Below are 26813 nucleotides of genomic sequence, written 5' to 3'. Positions count from 1 at the left end.
GTAGTTGCTAAGTCCTGTGAGATCCTGATTGCAGCTCCACGATATTTGAATTGTGTCCTTCTGGCTGCTTGTAATATTTTCTCTTTGACTTGAGAGTTCTGGAACTTGGCTATAATATTCCTGGGGGTTGGTTTTTTTGGATCTCTTTCTCTGGGGGATCTGTGGATTCTCTCCATTTCTATTTTGCCCTCTGCTTCTAGAACATCAGGGCAATTTTTCTGTAGTAATTCTTTGAAAATGATGTCAAGGCTCTTTCCTGATCATGACTTTCAGGTATTCCAATAATTTTAAAATTATCTTTCCTAAATATGTTTTCCTTATCAGTTGTTTTTTCAATGAGATGTTTCACTTTTTTTTTTTAGGTTTTTGCAAGGCAAATGGGGTTAAGTGGCTTGCCCAAGGCCACACAGCTAGGTAATTATTAAGTGTCTGAGACCAGATTTGAACCCAGGTACTCCTGACTCCAGGGCCGGTGCTTTATCCACTACACCACCTAGCCACCCCAATGTTTCACATTTTCTTCTAATTTTTCATTCTTTTGGTTTTGAAGTATTGAGTCCTGATTTCTTGTAAATTCGTCAATCTCCCTGAGTTCTGTTCTTTGTCTGAAGGATTTGTTTTCCTCAGAGAGCTTTCTTATCTCTTTTTCCATTTGGCCAATTCTGCTTTTTAAAGCATTCTTTTCCTCAATAACTTTTTGAACTGTTTTATCCATTTGACCTAAGCTGGTTTTTAGCATGCTATTTTCTTCAGCATTCTTTTGGATTTCCTTGACTAAGCTGCTGACTTCATTTTCATGTTTTTCCTGCATCTCTCTCATTTCTTTTCCCAGTTTTTCTTCTAACTTCCTCATTTGATTTTCAAAGTCTTTTTTGAGCTCTGTCATAGCCTGAGCCCAATTTCTGTTTTTTCTTGGAGTCTTTAGATGCAGGAGCTTGTGCTTCCTCATCTTCAGACTGAGTATTTTGATCCTTCTTGAGCTCACAGGCAAAATATTTCTCTTTTATTTTTTAGGTTTTTGCAAGGCAAATGGGGTTAAGTGGCTTGCCCAAGGCCACACAGCTAGGTAATTAGTAAGTGTCTGAAACCGGATTTGAACCCAGGTACTCCTGACTCCAAGGCTGGTGCTTTATCCACTACGCCACCTAGCTACGCTGCAAAATATTTCTCAGTGGTGTTCCTCTTGTTTCTCTGCTTGCTCGTGTTCCCAGCCTTAGCCTGTTTTGGGGGTGCTTCCTGAGCTTTTGGGACACTCCCACAAGCATCTCAGTGTGTGAAGCTCTGTCCTCCCTCCTGGTCTGTGAATGACCATAAGCACTGGCCTCTGCCATGGGGCTGAGGGGGGGGGGGGGCTGCTGTTCTATGGGAGGGCCTAGACTGCGATCAGGATCTGAATGTGGTCAGAGCCCCAGCATCCTGTTCTGGGGCAGAGGACAGAGCTCTGCAGTCTCTCTTCACTCCCCTCCCTAGGTTCAATGGGCTCATGCCCAGGGGGCTCCTGCTGACCAGCTCCATCTGCTTCAGTTTCCTGGATCTGGACTGCCTTGGCCACACTACTTGCTGTGTGCCCTAAGGGCTGGGCTTCACGTGCTCACTCTAGTAGAGGCCCCCCCCCCCAATTCCCACTATTTGTGCCCAATTCTCCCCAGGGTGTAGGTCAGGAAACTCCCCTGCTGCTGTGAGTTGTGACTCCCAGCACCCTGGGGCTGCCCCCGGGAGGCTGAAGTTCTTTCACTCTGGTGGGCCACCCCTCTGGCTGGCCGCCCCTCCAACCCCAGGGAGCAGAGCCTTTCTGCTCTTTTCCAGGTTACCTTGAGTAGGAAAACTGCCTCACTGGGCCCCTCTGTGGGTTCTGTCTCTCGGAAATTTAGTTAGAGTCCTTAGTTTAGAAGTTTTATGAGAGAGCACCTAAGACACGATCCGCTCTTGTTGCCATCTTGGCTCCACCCCAGTTTTAGAGTTTCAAAGAGGGAAGTTTGTATTCTAGCTATGAAGGATGCCAGGATCTACTTAGTGTAGTAAATAGTTTGCTAGTCTCATGATTTGAAGGTCTTTCAGTGTGGGCCTCATAAAGAGGATATCACAGGATATATGATGAACCCATGGACAAAGGGTTTCTAATTACTATAGATGAGCCTTCAGATAAAACTCTTTGAGAACATATGAGAAACTGATTCACTTAATAGAAGCTCCATGCATTTCAGATGGAGGGAGAAATTTTTGGTTCAGGAAGCCTCTAAATATAAACTATTTAATAAATGTAATCTGGGGGCGGCTAGGTGGCCCAGTGAATAGAGCACCGGCCTTGGAGTCAGGAGAACCTGGGTTCAAATCCGACCTCAGACACTTAATAATTACCTAGCTGTGTGGCCTTGGGCAAGCCACTTAACCCCATTGCCTTGAAAACTTTAAAATAAATAAATAAATAAATAAATAAATAAATAAATAAATAAATAAATGTAGTCTGCCTTGGCCTTGCTAAGCCTCCTTTTTCACATCTATAAAATGGGAATAATAAATCTCAACTTTTCTACCCCTATGGCAGGTGAAAGATGAAATAATTGAAACAAAGTTTTGCTCTTCCAAATATATTGATTTATTAAGCAATATATGGTAATTGCCCAACAAACAGGATCCAGACCTGAGTAAGAGGAGATAGTTTTTTTAATACATTAAAAACAATCAAATCAGACTAACATTAAAATGAAACAATATAACATTAAGTAATCTGATTTCTAAATGGAGGAAAGATTAGGGAATTTCCTTGGGAGGAGGAGAGTGAACAGGTGTGTAATTACCTGAAATCAGGAAAGGAGTTGTCTTGCTCATCTCAAATGTCTGTAAGTAATCAAAGAAAACATGGAAACAATAACTAATTGATCTGTATGGGGCCAGTTTTCAGGTAAGACATGAGAAGTTTGAGATGTAAAATTGTAAGAAAACATTTTGCATCAGTCTTTGAATCTAAGTTTCTGGTCAGTATACCCTAAATCCTTATTTAAGGATTGCTAAACAGTACGGAGTGGTGGTCCAATTTCCCAGTCACAGCAGGGTTAGGTTAAAACAATAAAATAAAGTTTTCTCCCAATTCCCACAATTGAATTTTCTCACAAGATATAATTTGAACTAGACCCATAATTGAATAAAAGGGAACTGGGGTAGCTCTAGAATTGTCATAAAATGAAGTCAATGTGCTTCACCCATTTTCCACAAACATGAATCATCATTACTATTTATTGTTATTTTCATCATTCTTGTTAGGCTAGAAGTAGAAATTTAGAGGCTTTGAGTGTAAGTTGAGGAAGAGAGTGGGCTCCTAGCCCAACCTGAATTCTATTTCTTAGTTCCTGCTGCTAAATCCTACCATGAGTCTAAGCCAAGGACTCTGTTTTTATTCATTTTTATTATAGGAGGAAGGAAAGAGAAGTAAGAATAAGAAAGGAAAAGGGGATAAGCAAGAGGTAATCAATTTGCCAATCCATAGGAGTCGCTCCAAAACTCAGTTTTTAATGATCCTGACTGCAAAAAAAATATAGAAAATGATACAGACCCCATTCCAGAAAAGGATGGTAGTGGTTATTTTATACTCAGAAGAGAAGCATTCAATAACCCAGTCTGAGGGTGGTGTTTTCTCAGAATCTAATTTTCTCAGCTCATGTCCAGTTCTGATTCTGCTTTTTGAGGAAACAGATGTACAAAGCATTGGCATGATTGCGGGTGCAGTGACGGGTATGGTGGCTGGAGCCCTGCTGATTTTCCTCTTGATATGGTTGCTCATCCGAAGAAAAGACAAGCATAGATATGAAGAAGAAGAGAGACCCAATGAAATCAGGTAAAAAAAAATCCCCAAACCTTTTCTGGATTTTTTGACTTTTTTTTCTTTAAAAAAATAGGAAAAAGAAAGGCCTAGGTTTATTACTTCTGAGTTATCTTTGCCTTTTTCCATTGCCTTAATGCCCACATGCAATCAGTTGCCCTAAATTTAGTTGATTCTCCTTTTCTAACATCTCTCAAAAATGTTCTGTTCTCAGTATTCCCTTTGCCACAAACCTGGTTAAGATCCTCTCATCTGGACCCTGCTAACTGATGTCACTGCTTCTAGACTTTCTTCACTCTGATCCATCCTTCACATAGGTGCAAAATAAGCTTCCTAAGACACACAGCTGACCCTGGCACTCAGCTGCTCAACTTCAACAATCCAGCTTCCATCTCCCTTGTAAAACCTCCTCTCACATATTCTGCATTCTAGCCAAATTGGTTTACTAGCTCTCCCCAAGCAGCACTCTTTCATGTACCACCATGAACCAACAAGCCATCCTCCATACCTGAATTACTCTCTCTTCTGAGAGTTTTCATTGAGCTAAGGCTCAGTTGCTACTTCTGTGATAACTTTATTTCTTTGTTTAAGTTATATTCTATCTGTACCCAACCCAAAAGAATATAAACTCCTGGTTTTTATTACCAGCACCAACTAGTGTATTGTTTAACCAATACTGTTGAATTTGGTTCAATTGAATTCTAGATCTAGCTCTGCGATGGCCAACAATATGACAGTAAACATTCCCAATTTCCTCTTAAATTCCTCTTAGCCATATCATAGAGATTCCTCAAATTAAGTATTCTTTTAGTTGGGTAGTCTAGCCCAGAGACACAATGCTTATTGAAGTGCTTTCTTTGCTGAGTCATTCCTAAGACAGTAAGAAAACATGTAATTCTTTTGGTAGAATGATATTGTAATACAAAGAAACAGTGAACATGATGTCTGAAAGAACACTGGACAAGAAATCACCTCTAGGTCCTAACTTCAATTCTGCCAAGAGCAAGCTGGGTAACTATGGGCAAGTGAAACCCTGTCTGAGCCACGGTCTCTTCATCTATAAAATGATGATATCCTGCCTGTGTGCTGTTAGGCCTAAATGGGATAACAGAGGTGAAAACACTTTGGAAGAATCTTCCTAACCTGACCCATTATCTTTCTGGCCTTTTTCTCCCTTCTCTATATCTCAAGGCAGGCCCAATGACAGTGGTCTCCTGCTTGCTCTCTCTCTCTCTCTCTCTCTCTTTTAATTTATTTAAGGCAATGGGGTTAAGTGACTTGGGGTTAAGTGACTTGCCCCAAGGTCATACAGCTAGGCAATTATTGTCTGAGGTCGGATTTGAACTCAGGTCCTCCTGATTCCAGTGCAGTGCTCTATCTGCTGTATCACCTAACTGCCCCAGCCTCCTGTTCTTTCTTAGACAGAACATTCCACCTCTGATTGAGCAAATGCCTGGAATTCTCTCCCTAGTTCCTTGCCTCTGTCTCTGGCTTCCTTCGGGTCCTAGCTAAATTGTCACCTTCTACAAAAAGTCCTAGTCCCTTTTAATGTTGATGACTTCCCTCTGAGATTTATTTCCAGTTTATGCTGTTTCTATCTTGTTTGTCCATGGTTGTTTACATGTTGCCTCCCCCATTAGACCACTAGTCCCTTGAGAACAGGGACCAATTTGTTCTTTTTTGTTTTGGCTTTTATTGATATCTCTGTGCTAAGCCCAGTGCTTAATAAATGCTTGGTGACTTGATTTGAGAAGAGCATCTATGTCCTTAGACTCAAGCTTTCTCTCCTTTTATTTCTACCTGCAGAGAAGATGCTGAGGCACCTAAAGCTCGACTTATGAAACCTGGCTCCTCATCCTCAGGCTCCAGGAGTTCCCGTTCTGGCTCCTCTTCCACCCGCTCCACAGCCAATAGTGCCTCCCGCAGCCAGAGAACACTGTCCAGTGAGGCTGCAGCCCAGCCAGGGGCAGCCTCCCACCCCTACAGCTTGGTGGGGTCAGAAGCAAGAGGCCCGGAGCCAAAGAAAGTCCATCATGCCACCCTGTCCAAAACAGGGACCATACCCAGCACGGTCCCCAACCAGAGCAGAGCCTTCCAAACTGTCTGAGTCGGTATGGACCCTCCTCCCACACTCTCCTGGTGGTCAGTGTTTTGGGAAATTCCTGGTTACTTGGAACTCAGTCCCCAGTCTCTTTGGGGTAGGGGGCAGAGGTTATTGAGATGACAACAAACATTGCAAAGGACATGCCCATTTGAGTACTTCATTTCCACAGGGCCAAAGGAGACATGAACTGAATAATCTACAATGAAGCATTTCATCGTGCTTTAAGACTGGAATGGGCAAAAGAAACTCATGACCTATCTGTCTCTATTCCAGGATACTTGGGGAGGGATGAGCATGCTAGAGTCTATTTGACATCACTTCTCTGATTTACTATTTCCAATAAGAAATAAGGTTTTGCTCATGATTTCCTATGCACCTGTACAGACACCTGTTGAGTTATTAGGTTTATACAAATATCCAAGCAGGGTCCACTGAGATGTGGATTATTCAGATAGCCTTAGAGTTCACTTATCTGTTGGTTCACTACTTCTGAGAACATGGAAACACAGAACTTGACTCCTGATTTTATTCCACTTGTGGGGAGGCTTGGCCCCCAGTTTTAAGGGGTCGCTGAAGAGGTCCAAAAAAACTATGAAGCAAAAGAGTTTTTCTATATTCCACATGCCTGTTATTCTCCTACTTAACCAAAGTTCTGTAAACAAACAAACTAAAAACTTATCCAGGGACTTGTTAAAGGAATAAATAGAGTTTTATTCAGGGAATTTCTAAGAAATAATCAAGAATATACCTATAAGGCAATCTTGACTTTATTTCCTGTCTACCAGGATTTTTTGCTTTGGGGATCTATCTAGAAAAGAATGATCATTAAATGTTCTGAAACAATATTAAGAAAGTTGTCTTGAAGAGAGAAGGGATTCTGGGGGTGGCTAGGTGGCGCAGTGAATAAAGCACCAACCCTGCAGTCAGGAGGACCTGAGTTCAAATCTAGTCTCAGACATTTAATAATTACCTAGCTGTGTGGCCTTGGGCAAGCTACTTAACCCCATTTGCCTTGCAAAAACATAAAAAAAAAAAAAGAGAGAGAGGAGGGATTCTTAGTGGGAAAACTCACATTTACAGAGCACTTGACAGTTTGGAACACACTCACTCCCCCAATCCCATGAATAGCGCAAATATTCTCATCCCTATATTTCAGATGAGTAAACTGAGGTTGAGAAGGGCTCAATGAATTACTTATAGCCACTCATGACTGGAACCTAGTTCTTCCAGATTTCACATGCTGCCTCTTCACACCATGCTGCCTCTCTGAATGTTCTGGACATCCCTTGAAATACCACCCTGGTTTTCTCTTTCTGAGACCACAAGCAACCCACATTTCAATACTGAATGAATAGAAAGAGGATTGTCTTTTTCATATTTGTTTCTAAGGAGCGCTAAGAGGATTTTAAGAAATTTTGCCTCTACTTGGGGAATTCTGCCTCCTATTTTTTCCATAATAGCTGTGGCTCTAGAAACCTTCTTGGACTTTTAATGATCCTGCAGAGCAGGGCTTGACAGCCTTTCTGACGGTAAATATTAAGTATTCCCCTTTCTTGGGAGCATGAGGTGGAAGAAAGATAGCTTTTATTAAACTCTTTCATTGGCTAAGCACGGTGAAAAAAGAAAGACAATTTCTGCCCTTCTGGAGCTTATGTTCTAAGGGGACTAGGCAACAACATAAGGTGGAGGGACAAAATGTATCTGGGCACTGAAGTGAACTGGGTCGGAAAGGTGGAGGGGGTGGTGGTAAGTCAGATTCTACCCATAAGAGAGCACCTGACCAAGTCTTAGACCATTAGCAGAGTTTTCAGTGCTCTTCTAGCTAGAAGTAATTGCGTGCAATATGAAACTAAAGTTGAGAAGGGATTTTGTGGTGGGAGGGCTGGCTGCCCAAGTAGTTGTCAGGTTTGATTTTTCTCTCACTTAGCTCAAAGGTTAAACCCTTGGCAGCTAACTATTTATCAGTTAGCATCTTAATGGGGGAGGAAGAGAAGTCAGTAGGAATAGTGAAAAAAAGTTGAGGCTGGGGTGGGTTGGGGATCCTCTAAATCAAATTTCTTACTTTTGTCATAGTTTTGTCTATATTGTTTAAAAATCATCTCTTCTACTTATGGCATGATGACTCTCCCTTTAACTAGATCCAATTTCCCCTTCCAGAACTAGTGACACCCCTCCCCCCCCCCGCCCCAGCACACATATACAGTCCACTCAAATTTCACTGTCTACTGAGGTGTCCTTGGGAATAATTATGGAGTAGAACACAAGGGCAGAATCCTAAGAAGAAAAAAAAAGTAAAACTAAAGATGGAAATCTGTATAAGTATAGCTTCTCAAATGAAGGTCTGGGTAAAAATTCTAATGGAGACAATAGTTTCATTGGTTAGTACTTAGCAAGTTTACTCTCCCATCAGTCTGATTTTCCATTCCCACAGTCAACTCTTAATTCATCATAGAATTTTTGACTCTATATAAAACAAAGCAAAAAAAAGTGGAGAGGTAGGGACAAGGCATTACTCTGTAGAATCTGACTTAGAACCTGTTCAGTAACATCTTCAACTGAGTCAAGATTATATTGGAATTCACAGGCCTTCTAGATTTTCTATGGAAAATTATACCTTCAGTAATTTGCAATTTCAAATTTTGATTAGTGTCCCAGATTTCTATTCCATCTCAGTTTCCCGCCTCTGCCTTCATCAAGAGAAGTTTGTCCTCTTTGGATGAAAAAAAACATATTTGGTTCTTTTGAAGAGTCTAGTTATCAGTAGACTAAAATCCTTGTCCAATCTTCAAATTATTTTGGAACTCTTTTCACGATGGAAATGTACAACAGATTCATAGTTCAGATTGTTACTGGAGGTAAGAATTAGGAAGGAAAGCTGCTGGGGTATTTAGAGAAGCTTTACCTGATACTCTGGAAGTCTGAAAGATAAAAACAGATCTATTGTTCCAACCTGAATTCATTAACCATTGATTTTTAAATAAGGGACCAAAAAAACCCTCAAAAATTGGAAGAAATTTTGTGCATGATTGCTTATTTGATTTACAAAAAGAGGATGTGAATGGAATGTTGATAATTTTAGAAAGAAACCATTTTAATAAAATATATAAACCAAACAATTTTATATATTAATGTATTTAAGACAATGTTATACTGTATATAAACTTTTGAAGTAGAGTTGCTTTATGTATTTTTTTCCACTTCTGTTGCTAAACTGAATTTATTTCTTAATAGAATTTAGTGTGGCTGGGACTATATTTGAGCAACATGAAAACCAAATATTTATTTGATTCTTTTGAATCAATAGCTTTAAAAAAAATAAAGGTGATGCAGCAAGAAAGTCTGCAGTTCATACAAATTGTATTGGAGAAATATTTATCAGCTTTGTTCAAATGAAGAACAAGACTGAAATAGCCTTGATTATGGTCAATTTAAAGGCAGCTAGGTGTAGAAATCGACAGAATTCCAGGTCTGAAATCAAGAAGACTCATCTTCCTAAGTTCAAATCTGGCTTTCAAAACAATACTAGCTATGTGACCTGGGCATATTACTTAATGAGCTGGAGAAGAAAGTGGCAAACCAATCCACTATCTTTGCCATGAAAATTCCAAATAGGTTTATGAAGAGTCTGATATGAGTGAAAATGACTGGACAACATGATCTATATATCAGAACAAAATAAACTACAAGAACTTAATACAATTTATTTACAAAATAAAATTGGAAGTTTGAGTTTTCAAAGTAATAACCTCAGTTTCCTTTCCCCATTCCACAATGTATAAGCCCAGCAAAGGCCAGGAGTATTACCAAAACAGTAAAGGAATTCTTCAAATTTACATAGCATGAAAAGATTTCTACAACCTACTATCAGGTTGGGAGAAAATAAATAGATGTAATTTTCTCTGTTTACTAGATTAACAAACACATTAAATTTTCATATGACCTTCCCAAACGGCCTGAAAATTAACCTCCATTTATTAATTCAAAAAACGTTAAGCCCTTACTATGTGCATAATGCTGTGCAAGCTGCTGAAGGAGATATAAACCTTACATGGGATATGGTCCTTGTCTTATAAGATCACAGACTTAGATCTGGAAGGGACTTTGGAGGTAAGTCAACTAGCAACCCTTTCATTTTACAGATAAGGCACCTGAGACCCAGAGTTTTAAGTGGCAAATCTAGTATATGGACACAGGTCCTCTGAGACAAAATTGAGCATAAATAATTATAATAAAGATACTGGATGGTAAGTGATTTTTAGAAAGAAATGCCAAACAAAAGCTTATGGGAGGTGAGAAAGAAAGCATAGGTGGCATTGGAGATAGAATTTATAAGGGTAAGTAGGAAATAATCTGGAGAAGGGAAAATGGATGCTGTAGGCTTAAAGAACAGAATAAACAATGACTAGAATTAGGAAAAACCAAGTGTATGGGAGGCTGAACACAGAGAGTTAAGTATTATGGTTTTGTTGCTAGAGAAAAAATTGCAAGGAAGGAACTAACATTAGATAAGGTTAGAGAAGCAAGGTAGTAGAGAAGAGGGCCTTGAATACCCAACAACCATATTCAAACTTTACACCCTGTACTATAGAATGTCATTAAAGACTTGCAAGCCAAATGGCCAGTGATGTCGAGTGACAGCGAGTCCTAAACAACAAAGTAGTTAGGGGTTTTTCTTACCTATCACTCACTATCCTTCTCCTGGCACACCCTCATCCTGCCACCCTCATCTCTCAGCTCTCCTTTCCCAAGAGTGTCAGCTGCCCTTCACACATCACTCTGGAACATCTGTGATGAGAAATAGGATGAAAGGAGAGGGGGAAGGGGGAATGGAAAGAACAGTAGTAACCTTAAGCCTAATTTCCTCTGCCCTCTAGTAACTCTCCAGTATTATTTGTTAAATTGATAACTAATGCTAAATTGTCATCCATATCTTCCTCTCATTCCTTCCTCTAATGCTTTCTAAAACTGGTCAACACCTTGGCATCCTCTCTTAAGGCCCTATTGCTCCTTGCTTCCCACTACCATTTTCAGACTCAACACTTTGCCTCCTTTAGAATCTACTCCATCTTGCTTATTACCTATATAACCCTCAATGTCACTTCCTCCACAATCACTTTAATACATGGCTCACAGTCTTTCTCTTCATCTCAGCCTCTCTTCCTTTCGAACATCATGGTCTCCTACATCAGCCTCCTAAAGTCTTATTGCATCTAGCCCACCTTCATCACCACACTCATATCACTCCACCCACCAAAGTCTTTACTGAAATTAGAGGAAGAATTCTCCAAAGATTATATGAATATATCACTATTTAAAATGGCAGTTTTTCATTTCAGTTCTCTGCTTCAAATGCCTGAGAAAACCATTTTGTTGTCTACAATTCCAATTATTTAAGCTGATCTGTCTTCCTCTCTGTTTCACTGCTCTTTAACATCTCTAACTTGAGTGTGGGAAGAGTAAATTAAAAGAACAGAAACAAATCAATAAAGTTTGCAGTTGAGCAGCTCTACCAAATCAGTCCTTCAATATCTGTGGAATCCTTCTGATGTACAATGAAGGAGAGACAAGACATCCTGGAGGAGGTTGGAACCATCGATTAAAATGAACATTTTTGGATTCTCTGTGAACTTCCATATACTGTCCTCTAGTAGAAATAAACCTGACTATAGTTTGAAAATTGAAATATCAGTATGGCTTGTGGGGCTCCTTCTCATATCATGAAATGAAACACTTCTGATCTCTAAACAGTTATAATAACTTTCTTTACTGGATCATAGGATTATAACTCTACAAATAAAAGGGACCATGGAATCCAATCTGGAGATAGTAAATGATTTGTTCAAGGTCACACATGTAGTGAGGGGCAAAGTTTGGGTTCGACTGTACCACAGTCTTCCAAACTTTTTATTTTTTTTTCTACCAAACTAACAAACTCTTACAAAGTGCCTGTTATATATGTAAATTTGGAAATGAAACAGTTCATGCCTTTAAGGAGTTTGATTTCAATAGAAGGAAATGATACGTATATTTTGAGGTATATATAAAAATTAGATGAATGCATAAAAAAGCACTTATTAAGAGCTTACTGTAGACCAGGCACAAACAGAAAAACCAAGACAATTCCTACTTTCAAAGGATTCATATTCTTTTTTTCTTTTTTAAAAATTTTATTTAAGGCAGAGGAATTATGTGACTTGCCCAAGGTCATACAACTAGGCAATTATTAAGTGTCTGAGGCCAGATCCTGAAACCCAGGTCCTTCTGACTCCAGGGTTGGTCCTCTATCCACTGTGCCATCTAACTGCCCTATATTCTAATAGAAGGGGGAAATCAGACAACATAAAAAGAAAAATTCAGCTAGAGCTAAGAGTGTACCATGAGACTGACAACAAGACCCAGAATTCCTTAGGTTACATATTAAAAATCAACAGTGCCAGAGAGAAGGGAATAAGCATTTAAGTACCTATTACATGTTAGAAACTTTACAATACTTCACAAGAAAATAGGTATCATTATTATCAGATGGATAATTAATTTCCTCTCTGCTGCCCTCTTCACAAAGTTAGCAACTGTGTGTATTCAGTTTCTGAAAGTAAAGTAGGCACTGAAAAGGTTTAGGATCTAGGACTTATCCACAAGAGCAAATCACAAACCAAAAGCTGTACCTTCCCCTTGTGTTTTTATATTGATGAAATTAGGTTGAATTCAAGGTTAGCTTTAACATGGAAAAAAACCCCTCTAAGAGGCTATGGAATAAAAATGTGATATAGAATGGGGAAGGCCTATAGGCTCATTCAGTATCATAGAAATTTGAGTTTCATTTTTTTTTTTGCAAGGCAATGGGGTAAAGTGACTTGCTGAAGGTCACACAGCTAGGTAGTTATTAAGTATCTGAGGTGGCATTTGATCTCAGGTCCTTCTGACTTCAGGGCAGGTGCTCTATCCATTGTATCGCCTACTTGCCCCCCCAATTTGGGTTTCATTTTAAAGGACCATTCAATCCTCAGTTAGTGTCTCTGGCTAGATTTAAACTCAGGTTTTTTGACTCCTGGCCCTCTCTGCATCAGAAGACTCCAGCCATCAGAAGACTCCAGGGCAGAAAGAGAGACAGGGAAAGCAAAAAGGGCCAGTAGTCCTCTATCTCACCTCTCTTGTCCAAGCCCTCTGAGTGGTGAAGTAGCCTGAACAAAGGTAGAAGGCAAGATGGGAGTGTGCTCTTGGTGCAATCTACTCCTGCAGCACTGGAACAGACCAGATTGGGCTGGAGTGGGGCCGGGGGGAGATCTCAGGAAGAGGGGCTGAAGGGTTAGGGTGGTCTCATAGTGTCAGTTCTTTCTACCAAGCTAACCTGGATCAGTCTATAGTAGTTGTAAGGACTAATAAAAGACTTAAATTTGAAGTTACATTTGAACTGTGCTATTAGGGTTACTAAAGAGTGTAATAGGTAAAATAAAAGATGAAATGCTTTCAAGATCTAAGCAAAGCCTGTGAATGTGAATCATATGTGAGAAATGGAAGGAAAAGCATATTTGGGAGGACTATGGGGCTCATGAAAAGGAATAATATATAATTAACCTGGAAAAGTCTTGGTAGCATGGAAGTAAACAAATCTGAAGGCTTGGGTCTTCCTAGCTTCATTTTCTTCTATAAGTCGGGGACAATAATACTTTTACTAACTACCTCACCTGACTGCTTTGTGGAAGAGATTAAAATAAGTAATGCATTTTAATGTTATACAGAAATGATAGCTATGATCACTGAGTCCTAATAAGAGTCATGAAACACTAAAGATTTAATTTGGAGGGTACATGTTTAGAATCTATGATTCTAAAGAGAATATTTATAACTGATTTCAAATAAATTATGGTACTCACTGCGGTATCTGAACACATATAAACAAAAATAATTTGGTTAACTTTCAATTAAAAAATTTTTGGGGGGGAAGTGAGGATGGTGAGGGGGGGCAGAAGGTTTTCATTTATATCTTCATGCCCTGATTAATAGATCAACTGACATGCAACTTTCATTGACCACAAAGACATCATTGCAACATAAAAGTCCATGTTACTGGATTTTGAAAGTTCTCCTAGTCTAAAACCAGAAAATAACCACACCCTTTGCTGACTCAATGTTCCCATGAACCAATTTCCTATACTTTCAGAAACAGGCTAGTCTTTTCTTTTCTTAATTGAAATATGGCTAAATGCTAATTGCTCCCATCCAGAATCATTATTAGAATAAAATAGATTATTTCTTTAGTCTAATAGTCCTCTTCTTTCCCCCACTCCCCACATCCTCAAATTCAGGATTGGATGCTCCTTTAAAATGAAATCAAATTTCTGTAATACTGAATTAGCCTAATAGGCCTTCCCCATTTTATATCACAGATTTACTTCATAGCCTTTTAGAGTTTCTTTTTCCATATTAAAAGCTAACCTTGAATTCAACCTAATTTCATCAATATAAAAACACAAAGGGAAGGCATAGCTTTTGGTTTGTGATTTGCTCGAGGATAGTCCTAGGCCCTAAACCTTTCCAGTGCCTAGCTTACTTTCAGAAACTGAATACATACAGTTGCCAACTTTGTAAAGAGGGCAGCGAAGAGGAAATTCATTATCCATCTTTGCCTCAATCAAAACTTTGGTCTATGAATTATTACTCTTAATAAGGACACAGTCAAGGTTCTAGCAACATCTGTGAGCAATTAGAAACTTGCCCTATCTGTTCTACGTCCTTCAATTATTCCTCATAGAACAAGGACACTCACTAAAGCCTCCACAAATGTCCTTATACTTTATCCTATTTTCAAATCATTTGAGGACTCAGGGAAGGGCTGCCTCATTTTCTGCTTGCTCACCTTTGCTATACCTTATTATGAAACACTGACTACTTTCACTTCAAAGGGGCTCAGGGAGGCTCAGGTGTTGGAAATTGGTAAACTAAGAATTGCAACATGAGACCTCAGGTTCCCTTTGTGGAGAAAGCCAAGCCTATTGCCCTGTGACCTTGGACGAGTCACCTTGCTTTCTTGGGTCTCATTTTATTCCTTAAAAAAACATGATCTTGCTGCTGAAGTAGTAAAAATATTGGTAGAAATGGAAAGATGTTTTTAACAAAGGTTAAACAAGAGTGGTCGTGCTTAGAGAAGGGGGATTTTATAAATACTAGGAGAATAGTGTTATCTCCTTAAGCAGATGAAACTGAGCCGTGGGTACTTCATTTTTATCTAAACTGCGGTCTTTGTCTACTTTTCTCTTTCCTAAATAGTAAGGCTTCCTGAATCCTAGAGGTGCATTTTTCTTTCTACATTTTTAGGATTACATTGGGGTGAAAGAAGGAATGGGGGAAGAACAAAGGAAGGAAAAAGGGAAGCGGAGGAAGCATCATTCAGAGTGAAAGCAAAAAAATTGTGGGGTGTGTGTGTGTGGGCCTGGATCATCCGCGTTTGCAGCCTCCCCTCGGTCTGGAGCACTTTGAGGTGGGGGTGCAGTCCTCCCCGGGGGCAGACCCCCACCACGCCCGGCGGGGCTGGGGCCGGCTCGGCGACCCACAAGGCAGGTCTTTGTCCCGGAGGGTCCGCAGCCCCCCCAAGGGCCACAACGTGGTCGGGGTGGGAGCCTGGTGCAACGGGGGCGGGTCTAGAAAGATCCAGACTCCAAGTAGCGACTCCATTGGAGGAGCGCGGCGGGGGCGCTCTCCCATCCCCCATCTCCTCCGAGGCCTGAGCATGGGGTGGGCGCCCGCCGAGGGGCCCCCGGCTCGGAACCCCGGGTTCAGCCCGGCCGAGCTCTCCCGGGTGGTCGCGGGGCCCCTCCCCCACGGCGGCCCGGGGAGGGTGGGGGAAGGGAATCCGCCTCCATCCGCCCGCGTGGTGGGGGTGGGGAGAGAAGGCCGGCGCCATGCGGCCCGCAACACCCCCCGCAGTGAGGAAAAGGAGGCCGCGTTCTGGCCACCATCTTGTTCCCGCTCCACTTCCGGCCTTCCCGGGCCAGGCCGGCTTCCCCGGGGCTCCATCGGGCCCGGGCTCCGTGCGCACCCGGGCTCCGTGCGCGGCCGGGCGGCGGGCTCCGCGGGATTCGCCCCTCTAGGAGCGGGATTGGCTCTTCCCCTAGTCTTCCTTTCCGCCCTTTACTTTCCCCAGTGCGCATGCTCGAAGCCTGGGCCCATCCCCTCCCCCCCGCAGTGACGGAGGTCTCCCGCGCGCGGGGCCTACTGGCTCCGCCTCCTCGTTCTCATTCTCTCCTCTCCCCCGCCCTTCCTAGCCCGGAAATGGGGGGGCAGAATGAAGGTTCCAGAACGCGGAGGGATTCGCGTCACGTCTCCGAGGGGCGTGACGAGAAGCGAGGGGGCGAGGCCCGACGCGGGGAACGGCTCCATCCATTGGTCCGCCCGCGGGGTGCCGGCCCCTATTGGACGAGAGCACCAGGATGGACAGCCCGGGTGGGCGGATCCTTTCTGGAAGGTTCTGCGGGAGGGTATAAAAGGCTGGGGGGCAGGCGGAAGACGGTCTATTCAGCGCAGCAGCAGCCCTTTTTCTCCTTCGGTGCGGTCAGTGACGACCTCCGACTCCCCAGGTAAGGCAAGCGTGCTTTTATTTCTCGTGTTGCATTTAATTTCAGGCTGCTTTATGCCTATTTTTGCATCAATTTTAAACGGTTTTCTTAATCTTGGAAGCTTTTGGGCATTTTTAATTGCAGCACATTTACTATCCAGGAAACGCTACTTCGGGGCGACATTATGCAGGGCGGGTCGCTATAGCTTTGGCAGGGGAACAAAGCTATGTTTTTTCGTGAAATAAAAGATTTCTTTACTCTAAAATTAGTGTTGCGTGGCCGAATCCGCAGTGCCGAAGGCGGGTGGGGCTGAGCGGGGGACCGCGAGGGATAGAAAGAAGGGGGGGTGCTCCGCGGAGCCGGGGGGAGGACGCAGAGACGCGCATGGCCTTCTGGGGCTTATAGTCCTCCTGCCTGCCCATCCTCTGCGGGCATCACGGGGTCAAGGTGGGAGCGTCCTTAGGAGACGATCCGCGCCTACCGCGTGGCTGGCTTAGGGAGCTGAGACGCGGTGCATGTCGGTTAATGTAGTTCGCTAGGACCACGTGGTTCGCCTCTGCCTAAAGCGCGTCCAGCAGAAATTCTCATTTGTTAAGAGTAGACAATTTGGAGAAGCGGCTAAAAATAGCCGAGGCCATTTTGTTTCTTTTTCAAAAGGGGGAAGGTGGGGTCTAAGTCCGCCAGCAGGCTAACCTTATGGCACTCCCTTCCGCCCGGTTGGGGGCAGCTGAGGCGGCTCCCTGTTGAATGATTTATTTAAACAAAGCATAGTCGGGCTTGCTCTCCAGCCAGAGGGTATTATAATAATCTTATAGCAAGATTAAATTAGCAATGAATGGAAAGGAACAGATAATAACAAAAGAAAAGCATTTATTAGTAATAAAAAGATATTTTAACAAGTGAAATATCAGTAACGAAAAGATAATTGAAGAGGATCTATTAATAATAAATGAAAAGCATATCTTATTGGAAAATACCTATTAGTAATAAGCGAAAAGATATTGAAAATGATCTATTAGTAATAAAGGAAAAGGATGTTAGAAATAAAGTCTGTTGCTAATAAAGGATCTATTAGTAACAAAAGGACCTGTTAGTAATAAAGCAAAGGGGCATGTTAATAATTCAGGGAAAGGACCTACTTGTAATTAATGAAAAGGGTGTCTTTGAATCCTTTTACTGGTTAATGGAAGTATTAAGGACTTTAGATGGAAAGGGGTAGCTCCATGAGATGGCTGATGCATTACTAATGTTTCTAAATCAATTTCATTGCAGTAACCATGTCGAAGGGACCCGCAGTTGGCATTGATCTCGGCACCACTTACTCCTGTGTGGGGGTTTTCCAACATGGGAAAGTGGAGATCATTGCCAATGACCAAGGAAACAGGACCACCCCAAGCTACGTTGCCTTCACTGACACAGAACGTTTAATTGGTGATGCCGCAAAGAATCAAGTTGCAATGAACCCCACCAACACGGTGTTTGGTAAGGAATTAAATCACAATAATTGAAATTTTATATTTAAATTACAGGCAGCTACAAAACCTTTAGAGAACAAAATGCACTAGTGTTAAGCTTCCAGAATATTGCACATTCAAGAGCTTTGTTACAATTCCTCTGGGCAAAGGTCCAAATGTTTTAAATTTCAAATATAAGTAAACCACTGCCCAATCTAAATTGACATTAAGCTATTGATTTCCTGGTTGTAAAGGAAATAACTGATCAGAAAGAATAATACTTGCTAACATAATTTTCCTTAATTGAAAGTGAGGTTTATTAAAAGTGCTAAGTCTAAGGGGCCCAGTATGTCTTCTGAAGGGGGAAAAACTCAGTATTGAATTTTTGAGTAGGATTGGCTGACAAGTAGTATAAAAATGACCAGGGAAAATGGAATAGAAAGGTCACTAAAGTTGGTTAACATAGGAATAAGATTATATTGTACTGTTGAAATGCATAAAATATCAATTTTCAGATGCCAAACGTCTGATTGGTCGAAGATTCGATGATGCAGTTGTACAGTCAGACATGAAGCATTGGCCTTTCACGGTGGTGAATGATGCAGGCAGACCTAAGGTCCAAGTGGAGTATAAAGGGGAGACCAAAAGTTTCTACCCAGAAGAAGTATCTTCAATGGTCTTGACTAAGATGAAAGAAATTGCTGAAGCTTACCTTGGGAAGGTAAGACTTAGCAAGGTTTAGCAATTGCTTTTGGGAATTCACTTTACAAAAGGACATTGTAGTATAAGTTACATGTAGTGATAGATTTCTTAAGTCACTATACATTGAATTATCAGTGCAGTATTTGAGGGTGGCTTGCTGTGATGATATTGGTACCAAAACCATTCGTAGTTTCCACCAGAAGTTTGCTAATGATGGCAAGAACCTTCCTTGGATGTCTGAGCGAGCCTGTCTTTGACTGCTGATTTGTTTAGTGGTCATTGAAGCACTAGTCAGAATGCTAGAACAAATAGAATTTAATAACTAGCATTTCATCTGAGGGGTTCACAATACCATTCAGTAGTGGTTTAGAGAATTAAGTTGTCTTCTGTAAATAGCCTACTAAACTTGACCATATCTGTTTGCCTCAGACTGTCACAAATGCTGTAGTCACAGTACCTGCCTATTTCAACGATTCCCAACGTCAGGCCACCAAAGATGCTGGAACTATCGCTGGTCTCAATGTGCTCCGTATCATCAATGAGCCAACTGCTGCTGCTATTGCTTATGGCTTGGACAAAAAAGTAGGTCTAATTTACATTAATGTCATCCCCAATTCCATTTCTCTTACCCCTTTCAGGATTATAACCTTGTCATTGAATTAACAGGTTGGTGCTGAGAGAAATGTGTTGATCTTTGACCTTGGAGGTGGTACTTTTGATGTCTCCATTCTTACCATTGAAGATGGCATCTTTGAGGTCAAGTCCACAGCTGGGGACACCCACTTGGGTGGAGAGGACTTTGACAACCGTATGGTCAACCATTTCATTGCCGAGTTCAAGCGAAAGCACAAGAAAGACATCAGTGAAAACAAGAGGGCTGTTCGCCGTCTCCGCACTGCTTGTGAACGTGCAAAACGTACTCTCTCTTCCAGTACCCAGGCCAGTATTGAGATTGACTCCCTCTATGAAGGTATTGACTTCTACACATCAATCACCCGAGCCCGTTTTGAGGAGCTGAATGCTGATCTTTTCCGAGGCACCCTGGACCCTGTGGAAAAGGCATTAAGAGATGCTAAGCTAGATAAATCACAGGTTCATGACATCGTCCTGGTGGGTGGTTCTACTCGCATTCCCAAAATCCAGAAGCTTCTGCAAGACTTCTTCAATGGCAAGGAGCTCAACAAGAGTATCAATCCTGATGAAGCTGTTGCTTATGGTGCAGGTAAGAGTCACTTCATTGTTACCATTTTAGAGCTGGGTAACATAACCATGTTTGCTGTGATGAATGTTCCAAAACCATTCGTAGTTTCCACCAGAAGCTTGCTTATGATGGCCAAGTACCTTCCTTGGATGTCTGAGCGAAACACACCTTGAAAAATACTATTATTAGTCTTGTATTGTTTGGGTCTTTATCAAGTACCTATTTTTTCCTCCCTCAGCTGTCCAGGCTGCCATTCTGTCAGGAGATAAGTCTGAGAATGTGCAGGACTTGTTGCTTTTGGATGTCACTCCTCTTTCCCTTGGAATTGAAACTGCTGGCGGTGTCATGACAGTTCTGATCAAACGTAATACCACCATTCCCACCAAGCAGACACAGACTTTCACCACCTATTCGGACAACCAGCCTGGTGTGCTTATTCAGGTATGTGCCAGGTATTAGGTGCTCTATGGCACTTACATCAATGAGTTAAATGAAGTAAGCCCTGTGATTACACAGGGTGTGGTGGGGGTTGACAAATAGAAAGCTGACTTCTAACTAGCGTAATTCTTCTAAAGGTTTATGAAGGTGAAAGAGCCATGACAAAGGATAACAACCTGCTTGGCAAGTTTGAGCTCACAGGAATTCCTCCAGCACCCAGGGGTGTTCCTCAAATTGAAGTGACATTTGACATTGATGCAAATGGCATTCTCAATGTTTCTGCTGTGGATAAGAGCACAGGCAAGGAGAACAAGATCACCATCACCAATGACAAAGGTAAGGTTTCATTTTTAGGTGGGGGGGGAATAAAGCTAATCTGCATGGCACCAAGTGAAAAAAGGACTTACAATGCAAGCCTTGGTTTTGGTAGCACTGCCTTATCTTATATATGCTAAGGGAAAATCTGGTTGCTGTGATGAAAGGGATAGCAAAACCATTCGTAGTTTCCACCAGAACAATTAATGTTGGCTTAAGTTTCCTTCCTTGGCTGTCTGAGCGACCACTGTTTTTTCTAAAGGTTTTGTTTAAAATTACAAGTGGTGAAATAATTGTAATGGAAAACAATGTGGGAAAGTTGCAAAGAGAATTTTCCTTTTATTTAAGGTCGACTGAGCAAAGAAGACATTGAGCGTATGGTTCAGGAAGCTGAGAAATACAAGGCTGAGGATGAGAAGCAGAGAGACAAGGTGTCCTCCAAAAATTCCCTTGAATCTTATGCTTTCAACATGAAGGCTACTGTAGAGGATGAAAAAATGCAAGGGAAAATTGGTGATGAAGACAAACAGAAGATTCTTGACAAATGCAATGAAATAATCAACTGGCTAGATAAGAACCAGGTATGTCAGTGTCTCATGGGAAATGGAACTGTCAGATTGGAAGTATATAAGTATCCCTTAATTACAGAGCAGTTTTAAGTGGGTGTACTGCTCATTGTACTAATTACTTGAATCACATTTTAAAAAATGGCTGCTGTGATGACAGTATACCCAAACCATTCGTAGTTTCCACCAGAAGTCACATGACTTGTGTTGGCTAAAATCCTTCCTTGGATGTCTGAGCGACCATGTTCTAAGCCAATAATTAAGATATATTCTCCCCCCCTTAATGTGTTGAATCTCAGTTTTAGACATTCTAAATTTATCCTTTTTCAGACGGCTGAGAAGGAAGAATTTGAGCATCAGCAAAAAGAATTGGAGAAGGTGTGCAACCCTATTATTACTAAGCTGTACCAGAGTGCAGGGGGAATGCCAGGAGGCATGCCAGGAGGAATGCCTGGTGGGTTCCCAGGGGGTGGAGCCGCCCCATCCGGAGGTGCTTCTTCTGGACCCACCATTGAAGAAGTTGATTAAACAAAGCAGAAGAAAGAGCATTCCACACAACTTTCCAAAAATTGAAGGACTCAAATTTTAGCTAAGGCAGTAGCCAGTTTAAAAGTAACATTTAAGCTACTGTATAAATCTGGGCATTCTGAATACTTGAATGTGTGCAGAGGGAGAAGTGAACAACATTGCACTTTATCAGTACTGTAAAAAAAGTGGAAATGCAATTCTTTGTCCTGGAAAATAAAGTATTTAAAATTGGCACCTATATATGCATGAGTCCTGGTCTTTATTCATAGGTATACATGCATTAGGAATAATTGCCAAATGACTAACAAATCACATATGTGCTGGGGTTGCATTTGGAGGTTTATGACTTGTTAAAGGTGTATGAGTCATTGAAGGGTGCAGCTAGGTGTCTCTGGATAAAGCACTGGCCCTAGGGTCAGGAGTACCTGGGTTCAAATCCCGTTCTTGGGCAAGGCTTATTACAATATTCCAAACCTTTGAATATAAATGACAAGTTAAGCAAGGTAATTACCCAATTATCAGTTTGCATTGCAGAGCTTTTATATGAGAGGGGTTTCCTATTGGTCTAATCTTTAATGGTTCCTGTTTGACCAAAGTAGTGGCAGGTTATCCCATCTCTAACTGAGGGTCCCACTAGAAGTTAATTGCATGAGTTTTGGGAAGTAAATAGAAAAAAAGGGGAAACGGAACTCAAGAAAGGGATTTTGTCCCCTTACCTCTCAAATACCTAAAGTATTAATAGGTATGAAATGCTGTAGATCTTAAGTGTTATAGGGCAGCCTTTAAAAAATCCTTTGAAAGTGAAGTTCAAAAACAACTTTTGTGAAGTATGTTCCATGGGGACAGGTATATGCTTGATCTTTGAAGTTTTGTGTGTCTACACAGGGTATTTAGGGAAAGCACAGGTCTGACTTTGTTATGCAAAAGTGCTCTATGCACTACCCTTAGCTGCCCAGATGAACCTTTTTGTAAAAAAATATAAGGCAGTGTGGATAAGTGACTTCACGTAAGGACACAGATAGGTAATTAAGTGCATGAATTCACATTTGTTCAGGTTCTTTTTCCAGGGTCTGTGCTCTAAACACTAAACACTTAAAGGTGTGCTCCCTAAGATTTTTATTACGTTTTTGCAAAGCAAAATGGGGCTAAGTGGCTTGCCCAAGACCACACAGCTAGGTAATTAAGTGTCTTGAGACCGGATTTGCTCCTGACTCCAGGGCAAATTGACTGTGATTCCATTGTTGGAATCAGGTGGCATTTAAATACACATTTCTGTCCTGATTCCTTAGTCCCTGGTTTCCCATCGTTACTTTATCAATAAAATGGGGCCAGACAGATTTGAAAAAATCAAGGTCTAATCCCAATTTTATGAACTTGTTCCAGATAGGACTTTTATATCATGGACTATAAAGTAAAACCTATGAATCTTTTAGAATGTTGTTACATAGTTAAATTTAGTGACAAAAGTAATGAAAGTTTTTCCATTTAAATTACAAAATCACTTGGACCTGTTAGTTGATACAGTTTTATAATAGAACTGATCTTGAAACTTTGTGTGCCATCTAGTGGTCATTTTGGTACTGCCTAAAATTATGGAGCACTGCCAATTCACTACTGTGATTCTGGTATAAATTTATCTTCATTTCTCATCTCTATTGACTCTAGGTCCTAGGAAGCACCAGAATTGATTCAGTTTTAGCAGCAGTTTCATCTAAGCTACAATTGCATATTACATGATTTCTGTATCCCCTTTGATCAGTAGAGAAGTTTAGCGAAGTTCATAGCCTGTAGTTTCCAATACAACAGAACCCTGGTTAAGGGTCTGTTCTATATTTAACCCCATTCCCCTGATTTCTGTTGCTCTATGTGTACCTCAACTCTTGAGAATGCTAAGAAATGAAGCAAGGCTAGCCTACCTTGTCATTAAAAATCATTTTTAGTTTTAATACTTAAAGCTACTAATATAAAGTATATGTGTTTATAATGATTTCATAGGCAGAGCAGGAAAAAAAAAAGCATTGAATTTGAAGGCAAAAAGCAGGTTGGAATACTGGCAGTGTCCTTTAATGCCAGTGTGACTGTGGGCAAGTCTTCACTTTATGGGCCTCATTCAGGTTTCTCATCTTCAAAATGGGAATGCACTAGATAATCCAAAGTGGATGTACTTTAAATCCTGTGATTCTTGGGGTGAAGGGGTGAAAGTACTACTTTGAAAAGTTAAAAAAAGTTATTCAAAACCAATTCAGTTAAACAGACTGGTGGATCTATCACTTGTGACCTCTTGTCATCCCATAGACACTTTGGATTCATCTAAAACACAATTAGGACCCTTCTATAAATCTTTATTTTCTTTTTTTAAAAATATTTTATTTTGTCCCCAATTATACATAAAAGCAATTTTGAACATTGATTTTTAAGTAACAGATTCTCTGCCCACCCCTTCCTAACCTATAACTTAAAAGCAATTTGATATTAAATTTGATATTAAAAGCAATTTGCATTATACAAATGCAAGGCACATTTCCATAATAGTAACGTTGTGAAAGGAGATAAACCCCTACCCCCCTCAAAAATCCATGAAGAAAAATAAAAGTGAAAACTAGTATGCTGCAATTTCCCATTCAGATTCCATTAGTTCTTTCTCAGGAGGTGGATATCATTTTTCATCCAGTCCTTCAGATTTGCCTTGAATCATTGTATTGCTGAGAATAACTAAGTAATTTGCAGTTGATCATTGTACAATATTGCTATTAATAGGTACAAATTCTCCTGGTTCTGCTCACTTCATTATAACATGGAAGTCCAGGTTTTTCTGTACTCCTCCTCCTGCTTATTCTTTTTTTTTTTTTAGGTTTTTGCAAGGCAAATGGGGTTAGGTGGCTTGCCCAAGGCCACACAGCTAGGTAATTGTCTGAGGGTGGATTTGAACCCAGGTCCTCCTGACTCCAGGGCAGGTATTCTATCCACTGTACCACTTAGCTGCCCCCTGCTTATCATTCTTTTAGTACAGTAGTAATCCATTACAGTCATCTGATGTACCACAGCTTGTTCAACCGTTCCCCAGCTGATGGGCATCCCTACACTTGCCAATCCTTTGCTTCCACAAAAAGAATTACCATAAATATTTTTGTATAATGTACTTTTTCTCCACACCCCCCCCCCCCCAATCCCATGGATATAGACCTAGCAGTGGTACTGCTGGCTCTGAGAGTATGTGCTAGTTGATAACCTTTTGGACATAGTTGAAGATAGCTCTCCAGAATGATTGGATCAGTTCACAACTCTATCACTAATGGAGTTTTCCTACATCCCCTCCAACGCTGATCATTTTTCTTTCCTTTTTTTATTGTATTAACCAATCTGATCGGTTGTGGGTTGGTAGCTCAAAATCATTTTTATTTGTATTTCTCTAGTCAATATTAAGTTAGAGCATCTTTTTATATGATTATAGGTAAAGCTCCATTTTTACTCAAAACTGATTCTGTTTCAAAATGAAATCTACAAGCTTTTGTCTCTATATATTATAAATATATATTACTATATAATATATATCTAAGTATGTTGGTATATAGATTATATCTAATATTTTTTGTTTTTGCAATGGGGTTAATTGACTTGCCCAAAGTCACACAGCTAGTAATTATCAAGGCCCCGATTAACTCCAGGACTGGTGCTCTAGCCTAATTGCCCCCATTTGTACCTATTATTTGCTAATGAATCAAACATTAATTAAAGGCATATTTACTATGTAACTTCAAGGAACTTACAATCTAATGGGGGGAGAGCATAATATATGAACAAATATATACCAAGTGATCTATATATATAGGATAAATAGGAAATAATTAAAAGAAAGAAGACATAGGAATTAAGAGGATTTGGGGATGGCTTCCTGTAGAGCAACCAGAAAATTGTCAGAGTAGTGCTGGCATATAATTTATAACAAATCATAATTGATTTAAGTTCATCATCTTTGTTAATATATATTTTCACTTTTAATATTTTTCTTTTAAAATCAAATTAATTTTTTACCTTTTTTCCTACTGGTTTTATTTATTAATTAAATGGTGTTTTTTTAACTCAATTTTACTAATCTCATCTTTAGTTTTTAGATTTTCAATTTAGAGTTTAATTGGAGATTTTCCTTTTTTTCTAGATTTTTTAGTTGCATACCCAATTTATGTCTGTTCTTATTCATTTTATTGATGTAAGCATTTAGAGATAAAAATTTTTCTCTAATCACTGCTTTTGATGTATCCCATAGATTTTGATGGGTTATTTTAATGTCATTCTCTTTTATGAAATTGTTTCTATGATTTTTTAATTTTTTTTTTAATTTTTAGTTTTTTTGCAAGGCAAATGGGGTTAAGTGGCTTGCCCAAGGCCACACAGCTAGGTAATTATTAAGTGTCTGAGACCAGATTTGAACCCAGGTACTCCTGACTCCAGGGTCAGTGCTTTATTCACTGTGCCACTTGTTGCTATCATTTTTTTTTAAGGTTTTCTTTTTGCAAGGCAATGGGGTTAAGTGGCTTGCCCAGGGCCACACAGGCAGTGTCTGAGATCTGATTTGAATTCAGGTACTCCTGACTCCAGGGCCAGTACTCTATCCACTGCGCCACCTAGCTGCCCCCTATGATTTATTCTTTAACCCATAATACAACTATTAAGTCTATTTCAAAGATGATTAGGGGAAAAGAAAAAGAAGCTATGTATTCTAAAATGTTTATGGCAGCACTCTTTGTGGTATCAAAGAACTAGAAATTGCAGGAATGCTCATCATTTGAGGAGTGAATGACTAAAAAATTATGATATATGATTGTGATGGGATACTAAAGTACTAGAAGAAATGATAAGCTCAGTGATTTTAGAAAATACATAGAAAATCTAGCACGAAATAATAATGAAATGAGCCGAACCAAGAGAACACTATATACAGTAACAGAAATATTGTTTTAAGGATGACTTTTTTTATTTTTATTTTTTTAGGTTTTTTTTTGCAAGGCAAATGGGGTTAAGTGATTTGCCCAAGGCCACACAGCTAGGTAATTATTAAGTGTCTGAGACCGGATTTGAACCCAGGTACTCTTGACTCCAAGGCCAGTGCTTTATCCACTGCGCCACCTAGCTGCCCC

At 40.5% G+C, this 26813-nt stretch overlaps 2 protein-coding genes and 3 non-coding genes across 5 annotated transcripts in view; all 5 read left to right on the top strand.

Annotated features, from left to right (window-relative positions):
• Nucleotides 1-13642, top strand: part of CLMP (CXADR like cell adhesion molecule) — a 122819-nt gene extending 109177 nt beyond the window's left edge. Inside the window, exons 6-7 of the mRNA XM_074215313.1 lie at nucleotides 3691-3832; nucleotides 5624-13642. Coding sequence (XP_074071414.1) covers nucleotides 3691-3832; nucleotides 5624-5924 — 443 coding nt within the window. The 3' untranslated portion in view covers nucleotides 5925-13642. The remainder of the gene's footprint in view (nucleotides 1-3690; nucleotides 3833-5623) is intronic.
• A 2745-nt stretch (nucleotides 13643-16387) lies between these two features.
• HSPA8 (heat shock protein family A (Hsp70) member 8) lies at nucleotides 16388-21947 on the top strand. Its single transcript, XM_074215312.1, has 9 exons — nucleotides 16388-16495; nucleotides 17747-17956; nucleotides 18444-18649; nucleotides 19060-19212; nucleotides 19297-19852; nucleotides 20070-20272; nucleotides 20407-20605; nucleotides 20933-21165; nucleotides 21481-21947. Exons 2-9 carry the CDS (start codon nucleotides 17752-17754, stop codon nucleotides 21676-21678), a joined length of 1953 nt encoding a protein of 650 aa, XP_074071413.1. The 5' UTR covers nucleotides 16388-16495; nucleotides 17747-17751; the 3' UTR covers nucleotides 21679-21947.
• LOC141510299 (small nucleolar RNA SNORD14) lies at nucleotides 18785-18875 on the top strand. The gene has a single exon (XR_012474804.1). It is a non-coding gene; the product is annotated as a small nucleolar RNA SNORD14 (small nucleolar RNA).
• Nucleotides 19904-19992, top strand: LOC141510301 (small nucleolar RNA SNORD14). Its single transcript, XR_012474806.1, has one exon. It is a non-coding gene; the product is annotated as a small nucleolar RNA SNORD14 (small nucleolar RNA).
• Nucleotides 21296-21390, top strand: LOC141510300 (small nucleolar RNA SNORD14). The gene has a single exon (XR_012474805.1). It is a non-coding gene; the product is annotated as a small nucleolar RNA SNORD14 (small nucleolar RNA).
• Nucleotides 21948-26813: the final 4866 nt, after the last annotated feature.

Source organism: Macrotis lagotis, chromosome 1 (assembly GCF_037893015.1).
Source record: "Macrotis lagotis isolate mMagLag1 chromosome 1, bilby.v1.9.chrom.fasta, whole genome shotgun sequence".
In the NCBI taxonomy this organism is placed as follows: domain Eukaryota; kingdom Metazoa; phylum Chordata; class Mammalia; order Peramelemorphia; family Peramelidae; genus Macrotis; species Macrotis lagotis.
Note: the sequence above shows the minus strand (reverse complement) of the source record. Positions and strands in the feature narration are given on the sequence as shown.

What these genes read in the sequence shown, in the direction of transcription:
- HSPA8 (XM_074215312.1), top strand. Translation starts at nt 17,752, where the DNA reads ATGTCGAAGGGACCCGCAGTTGGCATTGATCTCGGCACCACTTACTCC. An exon ending in CTTATGGCTTGGACAAAAAA is followed by an intron (nt 19,213 to 19,296) that starts GTAGGTCTAATT and finishes TTGAATTAACAG; the next exon opens with GTTGGTGCTGAGAGAAATGT. An exon ending in CACCATCACCAATGACAAAG is followed by an intron (nt 20,606 to 20,932) that starts GTAAGGTTTCAT and finishes CTTTTATTTAAG; the next exon opens with GTCGACTGAGCAAAGAAGAC.